This window comes from Botryllus schlosseri, chromosome 16 (genome assembly GCF_051294905.1).
Source record: "Botryllus schlosseri isolate E-star chromosome 16, Bs_hap1, whole genome shotgun sequence".
Lineage (NCBI taxonomy): Eukaryota > Metazoa > Chordata > Ascidiacea > Stolidobranchia > Styelidae > Botryllus > Botryllus schlosseri.
The window spans coordinates 17,780,670-17,801,978 of record NC_137251.1 but is presented as its reverse complement, the minus strand read 5'-3'; the positions used below and the strand labels follow the sequence as shown (position 1 = coordinate 17,801,978).

General features: G+C 39.2%; 2 protein-coding genes and 1 long non-coding RNA gene across 3 annotated transcripts in view; all 3 read right to left on the bottom strand.

The window, feature by feature from the left end:
* LOC145459267 (uncharacterized) overlaps positions 1-21,309 on the bottom strand; it is a 182,332-nt gene that overhangs the window by 155,179 nt on the left and 5,844 nt on the right. The window lies entirely within an intron of this gene.
* On the bottom strand, positions 75-3,154 carry LOC145458736 (oxaloacetate tautomerase FAHD1, mitochondrial-like). Its single transcript, XM_080337194.1, has one exon. The coding sequence runs from the start codon at positions 2,805-2,807 to the stop codon at positions 2,145-2,147; it is 663 nt and encodes a 220-aa protein (XP_080193320.1). The 5' UTR covers positions 2,808-3,154; the 3' UTR covers positions 75-2,144.
* LOC145458735 (dnaJ homolog subfamily C member 1-like) lies at positions 3,309-6,918 on the bottom strand. Its single transcript, XM_080337192.1, has one exon. The coding sequence runs from the start codon at positions 6,202-6,204 to the stop codon at positions 4,816-4,818; it is 1,389 nt and encodes a 462-aa protein (XP_080193318.1). The 5' UTR covers positions 6,205-6,918; the 3' UTR covers positions 3,309-4,815.

Sequence of the window (21,309 nt, the reverse complement as noted above, 5' to 3'; positions counted from 1 at the left end):
ACGCTCTGATGGGGTCGAATAGGGTCATTCACGTCCAAGGTCCCAGTGCCGGGTACTATAGCCAATAAATGAGGCACAGTTCAGTTCGGTTTATTAGCAATTTTTATCAGTTAAATACACCACAAAAATTGCGATCCAATGAAAAGATAGGAAGGTGTCGAAACGACTTGGAGTAGTCTTTGAAATCAGACACCCACCTTGGCCTCCTAGGCGATGTAAAGAGGAGGCATGCACTGCACACTGAATAAAAAGTAAAAGATAATATAGAAAAACATGCGACAAAAGTAGGGTATCATGTCACAGAAGGCGAGATCGATAGGTCAGGTTGTGGTCAGTTAATCTTGAGGGCAGACTAGTGTTCGTATAGCAATTGCTTCTATTTCGACTTGAATGTGGACAACTGGACAGGACATGCTCGTTAGGGTTACCATACGTCCTCTGAAAGAGGATTTGTCCTCTTTTTTGAAAGTGTCCTCGGAGAACGCCCTTTTGTCCTCTTTTTTGAGAATGTAGGTCATAGTTATAGCAAAATGCGACTGATATGCCGTAAATCAGCACCGAAGTGTCGCTCCGGCGGGTATTTCGGGAGTTGGGCGGAAAGTTGACTTTTTTTTAGTCAACCACCTGACAGTGTGGAGGAAAAAACGGTATTTTGGACGCTGAGCGGGAAAGATCTTTTTTTTTTAGTCAACCGACCACAAAGTGGGAAAAATTTACCGTTTTTTGAAAATTCATCTCCGGTTTTGCAAGGCTGAAAATTCTGAAAAAGGGTCCTCTTTTCAGATTTCCAAAATATGGTAACTCTAATGCTCGTCGACTGTCGAATGGCCGGCGGGATACTGTTCCACACGTCAGGTCTGGCATATTTGATAGAGCGATGATCTTTTCGGTCGAACATATGATAATGGGACAACGTGGACGCACGACCGCACGTACATCGTACTTGTGCGCTTTTGATTCCAGGTACAGAAGTCATTGAAATATTCGGGGCAATACAGAGAGAGAGTCTTCATTTTATCATCCAACCAAAATAAATAGCAAACGGCAATGACCGCAGTGGAACTGATACATAGGCTAAACACGACGATTTCTAGTTTCCGCATATATTTTATGTTCAGGACACCGAATATCTATTCAGCAGCGACTTGTTGTATGAACAAGAACACACAGAAATAAAGGCTTGATAATGAACACGTGTTGACCTATGTTACAAAACTTTGAATTTTGAAGATTCGTCCACCTGGATGCAATCAATCAATTAATCAGTTCTTATTAATATTTTCATCATTTCATAACATCACAAGACTGCGATACAATGAAAAGATAGGAAGGTGTCGAAACAACTTGCATGCTTCAATGTGGGGGTGTGCAACGAGCGGGTAAGGGCCTATGAGACACATTAATTTCGAGGCCAATCCCATCTGCACAGGGACACACGAAGACGTAAAGTTTTAGGCAACACACCGCTGGAAAGGTGCGGCGCCAAAACCTGGACAAAAAATGACTATCGCTGGTTGGCCAAAACTTTCGATATTGATATGCTCGGTCTTCGAGATGGTCGGCACTAATTGTCCCGTCATTGCAATCTGATGATACAGTAGTACAAATGCGACGCGCAGAGAAAAATAATTCACCCAATTTAAAATGCGTGCGCGTTTAAAAGCGTGCAACCCTTTGACCAAATGAGCTTTACGAAACCACCGAGTATTTTACAGACCTTTATTCAACACTTCCACTGGAAGTAGGTCTACCTTTAATATATCTTTGAAATTTCTACTTGTACTTTTGTTGAAATTCACATTATACTTCTACTTGAGTACCAGCCTTGACCACCTCTGTATAGATGTAGCCTACTTCATGAAATTGTTACTATTCAAGATAGACTACTTGACTCGAATCATAAAAATTAACATTCAAGTCTCAAATCATTATACCCAGCCCTAGGTAATAGTCGACGGTACGTATTGAGTTTGTGAGAGATGTAATAACGCATCACCTTCATTGGCACAAAGCACAGAAAATCAAGCAGAATAAGGAAAAATTATAGAATTGCATGGATGAAAATAAGATTGATATATACCAGCAGTGGTTATTTGAAAATTAGACTATGACATGATTTTAACAATAAAAAAATCGGACAACATTCATTCTCGGTCAACCTCAAATTTCAACGAGGTCAAACCGTCACCAAGACCACATGTAATCACATCATCTTTTTCTACTGGACCTACTCCCTCGGGCGTCCCGGTTAAAATAAGATCCCCGCACTCCAAAGTGATATTCTCACTGATAAAACTGATTAGATGCGGTATTGAAAATATCATATCAGAAGTGTTGCCCTTTTGCTTCTCAGAGCCGTTGATCTTCAACCATATATCAAGCTGATGCGGGTCTTTAATCGTCTCCTTTGGAATAAAATCTCCAATGGGACATGATCCATCAAAGCCTTTCGCCATCACCCAAGGCCAGCCCTTCGCTTTTGCTTTCGATTGCCAGTCTCTTGCAGTCAAGTCAAGTGCTAAGACATATCCAGCTACGTGGTCCATCGCGCTGCTTTGTGGGATTTTCTTTCCTTTAGTTCCGATCACTATCCCGAGTTCTACTTCGTGGTGTAGCTCGCTGCAGCCGTTTGGGATGATTATCTTTTTGCCCTGCTTGAGGTAGGATGTAGGTGGCTTCATGAAAATGAGAGGTTCTTTTGGCAATGGGTTTTTCAGTTCGAGGCAGTGCTCTTTGTAATTTCTACCGACGCACAAGATTTTGCGGCCCCATTCCCAAAATCTGTTAAGATGCTGTGTCGACGACATTACGAAGTTGGTACTTTGAAGATAGAAAGAAAATCATGTTTGTTATGAATATTGATAGTTATTTGAAAGTCTGAGAGAACTAAGTTTTCAGATATTTAATTTCATGAATAAAAACCGTCAGATTTGTAAAAACTACCGATCTAGTTGATTGACGGTACACTAACTATGATTTTATGATTAATTCTTGTTCCAGTGGAAGATTTTGTCAAGTGAGTCGTTCTAGTAGTAGCTGCGCATTAAAAAAAGTTAGTTTTAGAACCCCATCATATTTAAATGCCAATTCTATCTCCAATATTCAGCTCATTTGCAATTCAGAAATTCGTATCACTTATAACAGAACGAAGTTTTATTTCATGAATAACCAAAAAGACATGACAATATTGCCACAAAATTCCGACATGCAATAATTCCAAAACATTAGGCCAGAAACAGGAGCCCTTATCTTTTCCACACCAAGGTTTACAACTCAAAACTAGACCTATTTTCCTTAGATCTGTCACATCTGAAAACACCAAAACAATTTAAGATAGAGCACATAACCCATAGGCCAAAGAAATTCACCATACCGAAGACAAGCACATAATTGAAACACTGGCCACGAAACATATTCTAATAGAACTGCACACGATTCAAGCTAAGTTAAAATGGTAAGTCCTTCAGACGAATACTGCTAAGTACACCCTAATAACGAAATGCAATCCCGAATATTTTTCACATATTTCATGATAGACCAGAAAAAATTTCAATAAATTAATTTAGCAGAAACATTCATTCGATAATGCAGTAAATTATATCTCAAGTAGCTCTCTTGTTTTCACCGAGTCCATCAGGTGAATATTGCTTAGAAGTAGGCTATATCCAAATAAGAAAGAGAAAATCAAATACTCGAGCGACTTTTCAGTGAAGGCAAATTTCGACAAAATATTTTAGCAGACATCTGTATATGAAATAGATATTTGTGCAATACATATGACATGTACGGTGGAGACCTTTCATGGTTTGGCAAGCATTTGTGTGTCAATACAAATTTGTGCATCAAGAGTAGCATCAAGTCTCTCAATAATGAAATGCATGCTGCCAATAGGTGTGTCGAAGTACAGTAACATTTACCTATTCGCACACTAACAGAAATTGTCAGGGTAAAATAAGTAATCCATGCGACAGTAATTAAGGCATCATGTTATAGAATCAAAATACACATTAATTAGACAGTCACATTTGAAAATGCCAGCCATGGCATAGAAGTCAATCCCTCGATGGAGATCAGGTTTGTCAGCTTTGCCTTAAAGCAAGTAGATAACACATTTAATAGGCCTATAACATAACCAAACCAGCCTAATCTTCAATATTTTCACGACTTCAGCTCCTTAAAGTCATATTATTATAAGGTAAGACTTATTTCTAAAGTGTTGAATCATTTAACGTCCAATAAAAAATATGGTAACACTGGAGGTGAACCGACAAAGTTTCATTACAAGACCGAAATGAATGGCTATTTTAGGTGAAGGATTTCAGGAATTTCCAAAGTCAGGATAAAAAATTCAGCAAATGTTCCGAGTAAAATAATCCCAAATAATATACAGGTATGCATATTAAGCGATCTCTTTGACTCGATTATTCAAAACTTCATGCCTGTGACATCATATTTGGTGAGGAAATTGCTGATATACAATGTTCTTTCCAATTCTCCGCTGACGATTACCTGTGACGATTGTCAGCCGAAAAATTCGTTATTTTATTCAATATGAAATAATGAATACCTATATTATTCAATTGTATATTGAAGTTCTGTACCTCCAAGGAGCTCTTCTAATCATCAAAATACAGAGATTCAGATCATACTAATACCACAGCCAATCATCCATGTGTAAAACTTGGAATCATTCGATAAAATACCGTACTAACGTTTCAAGATTGCAATCAACTTTTAGACGTGACAAACAAATTGACCCAAGGTAAAGGATGGTTGGATCAAATGAACATAACTTACTGTGAAAAGCATGGAATGCTATGAAACAGGCTGCTTCTGTTTCCGCGACACCATCTGAGCTAAACTTTTATACCGAAGAACGCATTCGTCCTTTGATTTTGACGGCACGCATTTCGCTATTTTGTCCCACCTTTCCGGCGTTCCTTTCGGAAACTGACGCAGCGCCATTTCCAAAAGCTTTTGCTGTTCTGAAGTCCAAGTATCATCTTCAGATTCGTTGTTAGATTCGGGATGGCGAATGGTGGCCATGTTTTTAAATTCGTCAGATTTAGCTTTGTCGTTCCCGATCATTTTTTGTCGTGCGGATGTATTTTCGGTTCCGATGTTGCCTTTGATTTGTTTCGCTCGTTTTATGACCTCCGAGACGTCCTTGTCCATTTCGTCCGCGATTTTGTGCCACCTTTGCGACGATCCAACTGGGTATTTACCCATCATTTTTATCAATTGCGATTCGTCTTGCGTGGACCATGACTTTCTCTGTTTCGGTTTATAGTCATCATCGGAAGAATCATACATGTCTTCTAATTCCTCGATACTACCAGCGTTCTCGAAGGGAGAGTAAAAATTGCCCGTATCCTTGACAGATGTTTCAACAAATTGAAGCATTTCCTCTCTCTTTTCTTTAGCGCGTCGTTTCCGCAAAGCTTTCTGTTCTTCTCTCCTTTGAATTTCCATTTTTCTCATTTCTTCTTCTCTCTCCTCTTCTTCCTTTTGAAGTCTCATCTGTTCTTTTAAAAATTCGGCTTCTTCACGCCTCTCTCTCACATAACTCGGAAGAAATCTGATCAAGTAATATATACCGCGTGCAATCGCGATAGGCAATAGATCTTTCAATCTTGGTTTTTCTAGCTTGTTTTGAATATCGTCTACGTCTTGCGTTTCGTCAGAATCCCCTTTTCTTTTAACTTTCTGCTTTTTTTTCTTCAATCGTGGCAACACCTCTTCTAAGACAAGACGTTTTTCAGCATACGAGCCCCACAATATCAAATAATGCCCCAAAGTCAATATTATTCCGATTATAATAGACACTTCAGTCATGCTCATTTTACGGAGTTGTTTAGGAACGTAAAGATACGCAGACGGTATACCATTAACGAGGACATCGTCGTATATTTCCCTTTTTTCTTTAGTCTTCAGAATGTCATAAACAGCAGCTAGAATCCGAAAATTTTCCTCTGCGCCTTCTGTTTTGTTTTTGTCAGGGTGCATGACCAATGACAGCTTTCGATAAGCTCTCCGGACATCGCTAGTGGCTGCGGTCGGTGAAATATCCAGAAATTCGTAGAAATTTCTCTTGAATTCGTCAGCTAAATCCCAGACTTCCATTTGCTCGGGCGAGTAGCCCCATTGCGACGAAACTCCGAGGACGAAAGATCCAAGAATGAACAAATACAGCGTACACGCCATTCTGACTGATAAGTCACAGAAAAAATTGGCGTTGACACCACAGTTGCTTACTGTGCGTGTTGTATGTTTCGTAAAATAGTGTCGAATTGACTGAAATAGCACTAAATAATTGTTAATATTAGAAATGTCCCTACAGATCAGTGATTTCCCTTTTTTTAGACACGCCTCCCCCTCCCCGTTTATGATAGTGAAAAATTTCGCGTCCCCCTTATCGTCATATCACATAATCCAACCAGGATGCTAGAAACCTCAACAGATTGTTTGATGGTATTGAAGGTTATGACTGTTGATGAAAGAATTAAAAATATGAAATACGGTCTATATATAGAGAAACACGCGTGACTTGAGCGTAAATTTTTTCAGTTGATCGCTTCTTCGCCCCCCTTCAGATGCTTTCAATTTTTTTTCTGCATAAGGGGCTCATTAAGTTAGCTCACTCCAAATTCACAATCGTAGGACAAAAACAACACGAAGATGAACCAGGCAAATGTCAGTAGGCCTAATCTAATTCCATAATTTAATTTGTGAAATGCTTCTATTCTCTAATTTCAATTCTAATCAGTTCTAAACATCTACTCTGGTTTTCCTGAAAATGCTACAGAGCTGTTAGTCGCTTAGTGTTATATAGTGCGAACTGCGAAACGAGCCAAGATTGGTCTACAGACAGCTGCCATGCTCAAGACTCATCAGAATGAACTCTTGATTTGATATGAACAAAACCTGTTTTTGAGAATACAGTACAGGCCTAATTATATTTCTAATCTATAATTTAAAAAAACAAATTGTGTAATATAGTTTAAATTCAAATCCAATCTGGAAAAGCTGACATTTTTCTAGTTCTCCAACTCTGTACTTTCTGTCCAATGGGCAAATTGACCGTCAAGATTCGATGTCTAATCATTGTAATGCAATATGATGATTACAGGAAGTCCGTAAGAGGATGAACGATGAAGTTTAAGACATCAATGAGTTTACTATAATTTAATGAGCTTCTTGGAGGTACAGAACTTCAATATACAATTGAATATTAAATTAATATATTCATACAATTTTCTTTCCAATTCTTTACTAGTTGCTGACGATTACCCCTCTAACTAGTGTCAGCCGAAAATATTCGGGTTCATTTCAATACGAATATGGGCATCCCTACGAATATACTAATCAATTGTATAATTTTAATTTTAATATCCTTAAATACTTCCTTGACTGCTCAATTAAGAGTAAACTCATTTTTGTGATAGTTGAACAAAACGGAAATAGGATTTACGACAACCCGAAGTGCTAAATTCGTGTCAACTGTCAACGTGCCACAGGACAGGTTAATTTATGCAGTGCCAACTGCCAACACAAACACAAATTACGAAATTTACCGACTAAACCGTTCGATCTAGTGATGCACATTAATCGGATGTATCAAAAAGTAATATTATGAAAATACCCTTATTCTAAATACCCTTGGGAGGCGTGAAAGTATCTGAAGGGGACGCGAAGCCGACTGAGAGAAATGACGTTTCTTTAAATCGGAATGAGATTAATTTGTATGGCAATTATGCTAAGTAAATTACGATTTTAAATGTCATAATTGCGTCATACCATCCATAAACCGATGCTAGATTTTGACCAATGATATATATACAATGATTGGAAACTGCCACGCCCCTTAACGCTATAAGATAGTTTCCCGGCGAAATCAGTCCGTCGCGGGATATGCTTGAGTACAGGAACGGGATTGCGTATGTCGACTGTGGTGGGGTGCTGCGATCGGCCTTGCTGGCATACTAATTCACTGATTTTCCCCAATCGGTTTAGTTTTTGTTGGTTTCTTGAGCATAGTGAGGCAGTGCTGCATAATAGGATGTAATACAACTTTTAACAATGCACATTTATCAAAGTACAGACTAGCTGCGAGGTATTTTAGCATCAGTTGCAACCATGCATTTACGACACAGCCTAAAGAATTTATAGATACTGTGGGTGAGCGTCAATATAGATGTGCAGAACCTGGAAGGATTGTTGAAAGAGGATTTGAAATTTTTCTGGCAACATTTACGTCACCTGATTTTTTAAAAGAGAAGGGTTGATAACGATAATTGTGTGAGCAACTAAGTTGTTTTAGATAGTATATATTGTAATATTGTGAGGCCGAATTCACCAAGGGCCGAGTTCACTGGCAACCATAGTATCAGTATAGCGATTGTACCTTCATAATATAATATAAAATCGAAACTAACCGGAAACTAACATTGTACTGATTGGTAAAATGCTAACAGATATAACTTTTTACCGGGTCAGGCCGTTGAATTCACATTCCACATCAATGATGAGAATCGGCATTGTTCCAAACAATATTCCATCGGCAAAACAATGCACTAGAATGATATTGAGGATAATCACTCCATAGTTGGTATTGTGCACATCGACCTGGCGTGATATGTCGTACTACTCTCAATAGTTGAATCTTTCACACCGCGGTGTCCGAAAGCGTCTACCAATGCCCATTTATTAAAAATATACCTGGTAAACGTTTTGGCACTTTGATATGAACTACCCGTTGTGAAGTGTTCCCCATGCATTGCCTGTAAACCTTGAAAATTAACATGGAGTACTCGTTAAGATTGATAGCTGGAAGGATTGTACAAAATAGATGATTTATGCATTTGTGTACGTCTATGGTTTTTTTATGTATAACCTTCATAACTTTTCGCCATTTGCATCACGCTTTATGACCTGAGCATGAGCATCAACTTGCATTGTATGTGCTGCTACCCAGGTTATTTTTCCAGCAATGTAACTCCACAATCATCCAATGCAAAATCTCTCTCTTGAATATGCACATTGCTCATATATATTGCATATGCGGCAGTACGGAAAATACTTGACGGATTGAATAAATAACTTGATTTCAATAGTAGTTGACTGGCAAAACTGTGACATAACAAATTCCCATTCTGTAAATGTCTAATGCATAAATTCTTTACAGGATCGTTAACATTTTTTTTATAAATTATAGTCCATTCTAACTTTCAAGAAAAGATTGTTCGTGTATTGAAACAGCCGCAAAGCAACCCACAGTTGCGAGGAAATTGAAAAGGATTCAGGGATCCTAATAAAAGTGCAAATCATTATCTTATGGGATTTCGGCACGCCAGGCCGTCCATGAGAAGCAACCATTTCATGTTCCACTTCGCTTCAGACATTGAGATATTTCCAAAGATTGTAGTCAATATGAATGTTACTTTGACGAATGGTGCCGGATGGATTGATACTCATTGGATCGATTGATGCAGAGAAAAATAGTCTTGCTGAAAGACTATGCATATTATTCGAGTACGACAGAGGTGAAGAGATGGACACTACAATGCAACCTGTGGATAATTTCGTGTGCCTTGTGAATATGACAACCAAGTTCAGCTACAACTGCCATTTAAGCCATATTGCATTCCAGATAATATTTCTTCACTTGTACTAGCTGGAAAAAGATATGCCGCTACTGCAAAACTGGAGATATTCTTATGCCCCAGAAACAGCAACGAAATTCGTGAGCAGGAAAGCTTATCAAAGAGACAAGAAAACAACATCAATGATAAATTTGATACGGACATTTTTGCCAATCCGTCGAGCAGACTACCTCATTATCACCAAGAGATTGAGTCTTGATCCGTTATTGGAATCATTTTTATTCTGATCAGGAAATCTGGCCGCACCTGCGATATGGTAATTTTCAAAGACTAATTGATTTCTAAAGAGGCTTGAAACATACTAGTGTTCAAATGCCATGGTACTTGATGCTTGAATGCCCTCCGATGTTCAACGTCATGTGAGATCGCTGCTCTACCATCTAACTGCTGTCCTGTTATTGTCATTAAGAGAGGATAAGAAAGCTCGAAAAAATAACATTTGAGAATATATATTTTTGTTACTTGACAAGAAACAGTGGTGTTATCAACTACTAGGCACAGTTATTCGATTGTTCGTAATAGCACAGCACAGTTTCATAAATTACAACAAAAATAGATGCAGACAGTACATTTATCGAATGGCTTAAACATAGGTATATCTGATATTGTAATTTGCATAAATATGAAAATCCCTTTTTGCTACATATTCACTTGACTTAAATGCTTTCCGTTAACTAGGATTTTGGTTCTTGTTATTCTGAATTTAGATGACAACAAGTCTGACATGATAACAAAAGTTGTTTATGCAGTTTTCAAGTGTTATAGTAAATGAAATACCCATACCCCGTATAAACTTCTCAATGATATTATGGTGTTGGTATCCTCATTGAAATTTAGACACGACTAGTATCAGAGCATTTAGGAGTCCATGAAGAGGTGAGGTATTTAAGCTGTTCAAAATCCTGCTTCTGTAATACCCATGCGATGACACATTGTTATGATTCTCGGATCCGATCAACTTCTTCCATGATCACCTGGACCGTTGAGGGAATAGATGGTGATGTGTAAGTTCGGAGATTTGTTGAGTGAAGGGGATTGTTAGATAGCCTCTATTCCGTCCCATTCTTCGAAGTCACCATCTCGCAAGTCAGCTACGATTGTCAGAGTTGACAGACAAACTGGACTGGACATGGACAACATTACAATTTAATGACTATACAAAGTATATGCTGTGAACAATCATTTATAGATCATTGGCTGTGTACAAGTCCATCAAACCTGACATGGACAATGGCAGGAACTTTCTACCTATTGTGGGTCGCTCTTGCGCACACATACACTTATAAGATATACCATCATATCATGGTAAATTGTACTCATGAAGTACCGTAGTTTGAAAAAGTAGGTTAAGACCAGGTTTTGCAGACGTTTCTTAGTCAATTGGATATTGAAATCTACTTGTTGAAGCAGAAAATGAACCGTCTGAAAAGTACACGAGTAGTATGAAGAAATGAGTTAGACTTTACTTTGTATACATCTGTTAGTCAATTGTATACTGTATCTAAAAGCTGCTGACGATTACTCCTGATATGTATCAAACAAAAATATTTTTATTTTTACTCATTTGTATATATGAGCATTCGGATCACAAGATGAATGTCCGTAACAAAGGAATAATGACTATTATTACTTCAAAAACGTGATGCTTTTTGCGATATCCTCAAGTAGGTTTTGCCAACTTTCACAACTTCAGAAGGCCTGACTCCAGAGTCAGTTTTAGAACCTGCCTGAATTGACTTGACAAAATTAGAAATGACTTCGTGACTTGATTAAAAATTTGTAATGACTTGAAGATAGTGACCTGATCCCAACTCTAGCTCGTACTATGAAGTATCCACCTTTATTTGATACTGCGAGACCACCTCCGATCACAATGTTCATCACGTAGGCACACTGGTACATCAGTTTCGTCTGAATATTAAGCCATGCTACTGGTATTGGCCAAAACCTGTACAGTATGCACACAATTCACGTGCAAAAGAGGTCTCGATAAAAAACTTTTCACTACGTTAACGCCAGTTCCTGAAGAAAGATTGCTGGCGAACCGTTTGTTTACATCGATTTCATTCCTGTAGTGAAGCATGACTCGCGACGCGCTCAAACGCAGAGCTCACTTGAGTTTCCAATCATTGTATATATATCATTGATTTTGACTCAAAGGCAAGGTTGCCAGACAGATTTTGAGAAAAAGGGCCAATTAGTATCGAAAAAGGGGCCAAAAATGGCCAAATTGTTTAATAACGTTAATAACGTTGTTAATAATACACAATACTATTAACAACGTCAATAACGTTGCAATATTAGCCATAGACCAGGCGTCGCCAACTCAAAACGGCTCGAGGGCCACTTTTCAAATTTTGCATAGACCACGCGACGCATGAATTCAATATCGAGATAAAAATAGACCACACACCACGTATTTAAAACTTTACGCCAGTACCACGCTGTGTTTTCTGACAAGGTCAACGGGGGGCATAATTACCACAAATGAAATGATATTTTATTAGAAGAAAAACAAACACAGCAAAAACTATCATGATTAACACTTTCATTCAATTTTGAACTATGAGCTGCGCACGATAGCTGAGTGTTAGTGAGACATGGTATCTGGAAAACTATCTCCTCGTAGAGCTTCAACTTGTGGGGAAGGCCCAAGTCGCTTTCTAAGCGTCTCAGTCTTGGCAGTGTCTGGGCCAATGCACGTCAAGGCAATGTTCATTCATATCAGCTAATTCTCCCTCCGTGGAATGCTAATAGCATGCTATCGGCGAAGCCGTATCATCTAGTGAGGAATATTGGTTTTGGGTACAGGTAAATAGATTATTTTGAACAACAACGGCAACAATATTTTGAAAGTCAAAGCAATTTTACCATTTCAAGATGCGTTACTTAGGGTTCTTCCGAAATCTGAAACCAGCAGGTCGCGGGCCGCGTGTTGGTGACCCCTGCCATAGACCTTTTGTCAAACGCCGGGAATTCCAGATTTATATTGTTGATACTGTTGGACACCAAATCCACTACAATAACTGTTGACAGTTTTGTAGGATACCGAATCCAATTACAATAACTGCTATTATTTCAAGCTTTTTCTAACTGAATTTAAAACCGTAAAATATAACTATGCAGTGGCGTATCCAGGGGGGGTTTTAGGGGGTCGGAACCCCCCCCTTTTCAAAATCCTAAAAATTGATGTAAAATATAGCCTCTAATATTTGCTAATTTACTAGTTTAACATATTCGTTTTTACGTATGAGAAGGCGAATATGACGTGTTTTTGTTATTTAAGGGGACTAAAACCCCTACCAAATCTTGGAATCATGCGCCGAATTAGTCGAAAGGATAAAATAGGTCATTATATTTCGCTAATTCCATACGAATTCTGCGCTTGTTCAGCTACATTTCAGCGGTAGTTGCTGACGTTGTCAACTTTCTTCCCTCGATTTCTCTCTCGCCTTGCTAAAACGAGAGACGCATTTTAGGAAAATCTAATCTAATTGGCCGACGCGATACGTAATTGCAAAGACGAAGTTGTCGGCAATCAACATCGCCCGCGAATTCGCTGCACCTGCTCGCCTTGAAATCCTAATTAAGAATTGCACGGCGTGTTGATTGATCAGCGAGACGCAGACACGGCGGCACCAGTACGACAATGCTATTCTCAAATCCACATTGTCTTCACGATTATTGGCGAGAAATGGTCTACGATTGGCATTCACGTTTCAAAATACAAGCCTAGCAATCCACGTTCCCGATTGTTAGGTGGCTTGCTGGCGTCCAAATACAGGCCTGTGTTGTCGCTGAACGGGAGAATTGAGTAGGCCTAGTAGTCAAGTTAACCTACGATAATTATATCGGCTGACAAGTTTCTCTGCCGATCAAGTTATTATCCCAGTGTGTACTCTGTATTAATTGACTGACTTGCGTACTTGCAAGTAAGGTCTAATTACCTTCGCGCGTACTACACATTCGGCCGAACGGCTAGTAAAGCCATCGAAAAGCACACATTCGTGTACGACGTACTGTTCACACCACACCTCTCCGTGGCGATTGCGATCGCCCTCGTTTATGCTACCGCCTTATTCCGCGCTTGTTCGTCCGCTGCGATACTACCGACCGTGTGCATAATATCGTCAAAACCCAACAAAATCGCGCATCTCTGGCCGGAACTAGGCGCTTGGAGACGGACGGCGTTTGCCGGCTCATGACTAAATGTGAGCAATTACGAATTTCTTTCAATCATACCGTGAAAGAAACGCGATTTTCAGGCAATGTCTGTATCGTATTCGTACATCTCCCACTCACCGCAAATCTCTTTTTATTATTAAACTATACAATATCGTAAATATTTGCCATGGCGTGGAGACGACTGATCCTAATGATGACGTCATAATAGCCAATTTTGTAACGCAAAACCCCCCCCTTTTCGCGCTCTGGATACGCCCCTGTAACTATGTGTTTTAATATGAGAGTTATGAAAATGTTAATGATTTTTTATCAAAAATTTAAAACTTATCCAACTTACATACTTAATTTTTTGGATTTTTCACCAAAAGATAGCTAGTTTTATACTACATGCCAACTGCTTTCAAAAAGGGCCAAATATTGAAAACAAAGGGCCAAGGGGCCAAAGAAAATATTTCATATTTCACAAATTTGGCCCCAAAGGGCCAATCTGGCAACCCTGCTCAAAGGAGGTATCTGAATTGAGATTAACTGGTGAATGCGTGTACCTGTTGGCTTGTATTGTTATTTGTTATGGCATGTCTGTAAAGCATCTGTGCAGAGTGCGTAGAGCGACCACTCTTAGGAATCGCATTTTATGGCCCCCCAAAAGTACACGATTGAATTATTATCTTACCGAACATCTGCGTCCCGTAGAAAAATTGTTTGTTCAGTGAAAAAGTGCCTATATAGTTTCAATGACTTGCGGCCCGTGCCATTGGTTTTTAATTTTTATGTTAGCTAAGGTCAAGTGGTGTTATAGCAGGGTTTAGACACTAAAATCGCTAAAACATCTAAATGCTACGATCTACCATAGCACATGGTTTTCGACAATACAGACAACTGGAGTTTTTTCGCTCCCCGAGCTCATATTTGTTACAAAGTGTATAGTCCGAATTCCATAATTGAGAATTCTTCTTAACAGGCAAAACCTACCATGCCATCAAACAATATCCGTTGGGATTGCGAACATTCTGATGGCTCTTCTAATCATAATTTTTATATATATATTTTGATGTGACGATCAAGGGCGGCAACGAACTTTTTCGATATAGGCCTATCATCAAGGGGGCGTGTCTAAAAAAGTTTGAGAACCACTGCTATAGACTGTAGAACCACTGTTCTATGGAAAAGCTACCATTTGTATCACACGGTATCGTTCGTATCACACGGAGGCGGTCGAATCCTTATGGTGCTGAAAATATATGTATCTCATTGCATATCAACACAAATCCACCTCTGTAGCTAGTCCTCATATGTCAGTTTTCCGGTTTTGACGGTCCAATAAAGCCTATTTGTCATGACTGCTTTTCATAACTTTACTACAGTACTGTGACGTACGGTCCAATGAGGCAAGTGAGGCAGCATTACCGGTATTTTCTACAGAAAAGGAGAGGCTAATACGCCCTACCTACATCTTTACCACCCCTGACGACGTGAGATGCTATGGTAGAGTTGCTTTGGACTGAGTAATATTCTTGATACATTATTACTATTCTCTGCTTTGTTACATATATATATATTCAATAGAAATATACCTATCGTTTCGACTAATAAATTTCTTGTTACATAATAACAACCGAAACCACACAATCCATTTACTTCCGTGGGAGGGGTCAATCCCCACCAATGACGGCCTACGGGGACGAGATCTAGTAGTAAAGCATTGGGATTCTTACCTAACCAAATTCTGTTTTAATATATTTGACCACAAGAATTCCAAATGGATCCACTACAGAAATCATATACTGCGCCTTAAAATGCGCAGTTTATTTTCTGTTTCGCTGCCTTCGGCAGCTCAATCACCTGTCGTCATGGGTGAGTAAGTAAAAATTGTGAACAACTTCGATGATTATTGATATTTTACATCGATGTTCATAGATAACTAAATTTGAACATCTTTTTCACCCAACATCATCAATTTTCATAATTATTATTCAAAAATACAGCGCAAAAGGAGATGTGTGCACTGTGCACAGGTGAGGCACCTGCGACAATGCAATTCATCGTAAATAGCTCGGAATTCGTAATAACTGGTATCAATCAAATGCTATCGTCGCACTGATTCCGAAAATCTAAATATTAACAGTGTCAGAGCTCCAGAACCCCCTCCAAAAAAATCGCCTATAAAGGTGACATTCGGCTTTATTACAGACAATGCCATCGCGGAGAAACAATAGCCCAGTGAGGCACATACGAATCTGCCTCATGCATTATACGCTAACGATCGCAGCACAATGAAACGCACTATTGCTTACGCAATCCAACAGTCTTGTAGGAATTGTATACTAGCGACGGCCAATGCAATGCGGAGCAAATGCATTCCCTTACTGACGTAGCTGTTATGTATTTTCCATCCATAGCTATGTTACATTGTGATATGCGATTGCTACTTGCATTGCCTGCATTGTCGCTGTTTGTGGCATTTATGCTGTTTTGCGGAGAAAGATGAAAGGTTGGCAAGACATTTGGGACATCCAGTGTGTTTTCTGGCTTGTCAAATTGAACACAAAACGATTTAATTGAGGCAGTCGGTGATGTAATTCGAAATTATATAAAAAGTAAGATTATTGCTGCCAAATTTGTTGCTTTAGAGGTAGACGAGAAAACGGATGTCACAAATAATGCACAGAGCTCTGTTATTTTCCATGTGTGTGTATGTGTATGGGGGGCAGGCCCCACGAACCTCACTGCACGTCACAGCTACAGTATAGTTGTGAAAGACAGCAGCAAATTCTACTGCTGCTTGAAGTAGTTTTGGGTTTCTTCGAAAAGAACTAGGCTACCTCTACTTGTAGTTGAGTCGTATTCTGGGGCTATACTTAAAAAAGCACGACTTCCCTTTCTACTTCAGTAGCATTCTTGACTACTTTGGCCCCCTCTGCATGCAGCCGACCAAAGAAGACCAAGTATTTTGTTTTACCATAACAATCGACAATTCACAACAGAATTCACAGATCACGATGGTTATCCGTCATTGGTTTGCGTCATTATCACGCAATTGCTTGGTTTTGAATAGAACAATGCATTTTTCAAATCTTTTCCGTGTATGTCGATAATACCTATACTCACTGAACTAACATCACTTGATATCATCATCATCATCATTGGTTTATTAGCAATTAGCAGTTCAATACATCACGAAAATGCGATACAATGAAAGACAGGAAGGCGACGAAGAGACTTGGAGTAGTCTATGGAATCAGACACCCACCTTGGCCTAGGCGATGTAAAGAGGAGGCATGCACACTGAATGAAAGTAAAGAAGATATTATAGAAAAAAGCAAGCGACAAAAATTGGGTGAAAAAGGCGAGATCGATAGGTCAGTCGTGGTCCGGTAATCTTGAGGAGGGACTAGTATTTATTTAGTAGTAATTGCCTGTATTTCGACTTTAATGTGGACATGCTCGTCGACTGTAGGATAGTCCGATATCCGTAACAAAGCTGAGACAACGGAACTAAGAAAGGCGTTTGCTTTTGTGACTCAGCTGAAGTCTGTCGCATATAACTTGTGAACCTCATCTACCACCACCAATTATCTTATTAAGTTCAATAGGATTCACAACGTCAAGGAAACTGATAATAACTATCAAATTCCTTATGAAAATGTCGCACAAGATTTGGATTGTTTTGATGTTCGGATTCGCGATCTACCTCCGTTCGTCAGGTATGAAGACTTTCCGTTCCTATTTCAGTCGGATTATATTTTCTCCTCTCCAGCGAAATTTTGCGTGAGAAGATACGTCAACGGTAAATGGATCTCAAATGGGGGCTGTGGGGTTGGTATCGGAGTAGTTTGACATTACCGCTGAAGGTTCTATTCTGTGTACTTTTCGTGGAGGGTCCTGGAAGAATGTCGGAGATGCAGAAGGAACTTCAACTTAGAGCTGCAGATGAGACGGAACAAATTGCAGATCAGAAATGGACTGTGAGTAGCATTTCATTCTTTCTTGTTCAACGCCATCAGCCAACTTGCTTTATGGTGAACAAAACTTTAAATTAAGGTTTGAACCACAATCAAAACGCAGCCAGATAACAGGATTCGTTGCATTTCTGAAACTTCTGATAATTTGCTGAATTCATTTGCAGGTTTTCCAGCGAAGAATAAACGGAGACGTGGATTTCTACCGAGGTTGGGATGATTACAAAAAGGGATTCGGGGATAGCAAAGGAGATTTGTGGCTCGGTATGAAGGTTTTGATTCGATTCCTTCGTTAATCTTATCTTGTTTATAACCTTTGTAATAAAGCTGATTCTGACAAGTAGCTTGATTCGAACGAAGGACTTCTTGCATTTCATAACGTTTGTCTCCAGGGCTCGAGATCATGCATGAAAGGACAAAGGAAGGAAGTATGGAATTGGAAATCAAGATTATTACGAAAGATACAGGAACTCATTATGTGGCTAAATATAGGTAAGTTTTAAGCAGCCGTTCTTGTTCCAATGTCTGTTTTGAGCCTTGATTCGCACTCGATTGACGCAACCATTTCATCATCGAGTCAAGTTGTTATGTGCAACTTTCGAGGCTGACGACACGACTTCTACTTAAATGATATCTTATTAAAATTATAATCACATTTTACAATTACATTATTTCGCAAATTCTCACAGAGATTCACTGAAATTGATTTGTTCAGGTCAGAGATCAGAGATTAAGTCCAAGGCAACTAAATTTAACATTCGCGTCAATTCCTATTTGTCAGCAATTTCCTCATCGGTTCCGGATCCGACAACTACAGACTGCATGTATCCGGATACTCCGGGAACGGATCAGATGCTCTCGACTGGCATAACAGTCGGCAATTCTCAACGAAAGACGCAGATCACGATGGTTCGTCATTGAATTGTGCTGTTAACCTCGAAGGAGGCTGGTGGTATGGAGGAGCCAGCCAAAACGATAAATGGTGCGGCGTTTGCAATCTGAATGGAAACTTCAACGAAACAGGGGATAAAGGAATTTTGTGGGGTTATGGCCTCCTGCGCTTCTCGGAGATGAAGTTTCGTACACGAATATGAGAATAGCTTCTTTGAGGTACAGAACTTCAATATACAATTGAATAGTATATTCATATTAAATGAACCCGAATATTTTCGGCTGACACTCGTCAGGGGTAATCGTCAGCAACTAGTAGAGAATTCGAAAGAATCAGCGTATATCAACAATCGTAACACAAAATATGACGTCACCAGCATGAAATGTCGAATACGAGAGCGTTCAGTGTACTATTTTTAGATGATACACGAACTCTTTTTGTTGACACAGCCTTGGCTGGTGTATTTTGATAAAAGTCGACTCCAAGGCGCACAAATGAAAGTGTGAGCGACCCTTTCCGAGTATGCGAAATCTGTCGTCTCGATAATTTTTCGCACAGGCGGGATTATCCAACAAGTGTTTGCCAATTGCAGAATTTATGGCCTTTGATTGGTCCGCATCAATCTTGAGCGGGTGGGTTAAGGGTGAGCTTTTCATCGAGCGTGTTCTAATGAATCTAGGGACATGCTGATTTACGCGTTCCTGCAAGCGCTTTGACGTTCTTCCCACGTAGCCACAATCACAGTGGCACTTAAATTCGTAAACTACATTGCTTTGCTGAAGTGCGGGTAGCACGTCTTTACGTGTTGCGGGGAGCAGTTGCGTTGTCGTGAAAATCACGTTGGTCTTCACTGTGTCGTAACACTTATTGACCGCTGAAATCAATTGCTTTTCAAAGCGGGAGGAAATAGGCCCTATCCAAGGTAGATGGATGTAAACATCTTTGGTTGTTCGTTCGGTAGGCTCTATTGACTTTTCTGCATTGAAATGCGTTACTTTCCTCTCTATGCCACGGTTGATGACATGTTCAGGGTAACCGTTATCAAGTAAGATTTTCCGGATATTGTCAAGTTCTGAGTTCAGTTTATTACCCGAACATATCATCAACGCTCTATGCACGAGGGTGCCTATGAGGTTGATTTTTCTGCGGCTAGGACTAAATGAGTTCCAACGAAGGTATTGGCCAGTGAATGTCGGTTTCCGGTAGATTGATGTTTCAAATTTATTGGTATCATGTTTTTCGACTAAAACGTCCAAAAATGACAATGAGTTATTTCGTTCTTTTTCAATTGTGAATAACAGAGCCGGGTGAAGCGAGTTTAAGTGAATGAGAAATTGATCACAGTCTATCTCATTTCTGAAAATGACAAAAGTATCGTCTACATAACGTCGGTACAACACCGGTTTGACGGACACACGCTGGGTGAGAAGCTCGACCTCATAAAATCCTACGAAAATGTTAGCCAAAGTAGGTCCCAAGGGAGATCCCATCGATATGCCGTCTATTTGTTTATAGATAACATCGTTAAAGCTAAATTCAACAGAATATAAGGAGCGATTTCAAAATTTGCGATACCTTAAAAATGCGTGACGTTGCCCTTACCGACTTCTCGTTGAAAATATGTTCGTCTAAGTCTAACCGCGATTTTTAATCTCATATTTCCACGAAATATGTTTGAAATCATCCGTCGCGATCAAAATGAAAATTCGCGAAAGTATAATATTGTATAACAATTTGTTAACATGAGATGGTCAGTAAAGAAGTGCAATAATATGTTTGATAACATCGCAAATTTATATCCGCTGTAGATTAAACTGCCGACTGCCGATTAAACCACGATATAATATATCCTGACATCCTACATCTTGGATAAATTGCTGCATGCGCTTCAAATAATAGCAAACTACTGTTTCTCGCTACGCTTTGTGAACGATTTCCTTGTGACCTGATGGATTGAAGCATAAATCACTCAATTTTGAGCAAGTGGCCATTTTCATCAGCGCTTAGTCAACATGTGGTCTTAGCGATCTACAAATATTACAATATAGTTGAATATGTTAAATCGTCAGGGAGAAAATAATTTATTCTGTTTATTAAGGATATTTAAAACTAGATGTCCGTGGCCTCAAAAAACTTGTTTATTACGTTAATATTATTGATAATATTTATTTTCAAGTTATCTCAATAAATGTTACGCAGGCCAGAGATCGAATCACTCCAGATAAAAGTTTAAATTACTTTATTTAGGACCAAGTAGCAGTCAAGTTTGTTTGTTTTGAGGTATTCGTGGGGTTTGTCGACTACTATAGTCATTTAAACCAAGCCGATAATCTTCATTTTATAAATAATACATTCTATATTCGCTGTACTGTATAAGTTGGACCACCAACCTCATGACATTTAATTATATTCATTTTTATTGGACAAATAGTAATCCAGCCCATCTGTGCATTCATATTGTCTTTAATTGTGTTGCGCGAAGCATAACTTTGCTTTATGATTTGCGGGATAATGAACTGATCGCTTAGCCTCATTTACCCATACAGCGTATATGCGGTAGGAATTGGATGACCATAACAACGTTGTTTTGGGACTATCGGAGAGATAGATT

Excerpts from the sequence above, each read along its gene's own strand:
- LOC145458736 (XM_080337194.1), bottom strand. The coding sequence starts at position 2,807 with ATGTCGTCGACACAGCATCTTAACAGATTTTGGGAATGGGGCCGCAAA.
- LOC145458735 (XM_080337192.1), bottom strand. The coding sequence starts at position 6,204 with ATGGCGTGTACGCTGTATTTGTTCATTCTTGGATCTTTCGTCCTCGGA.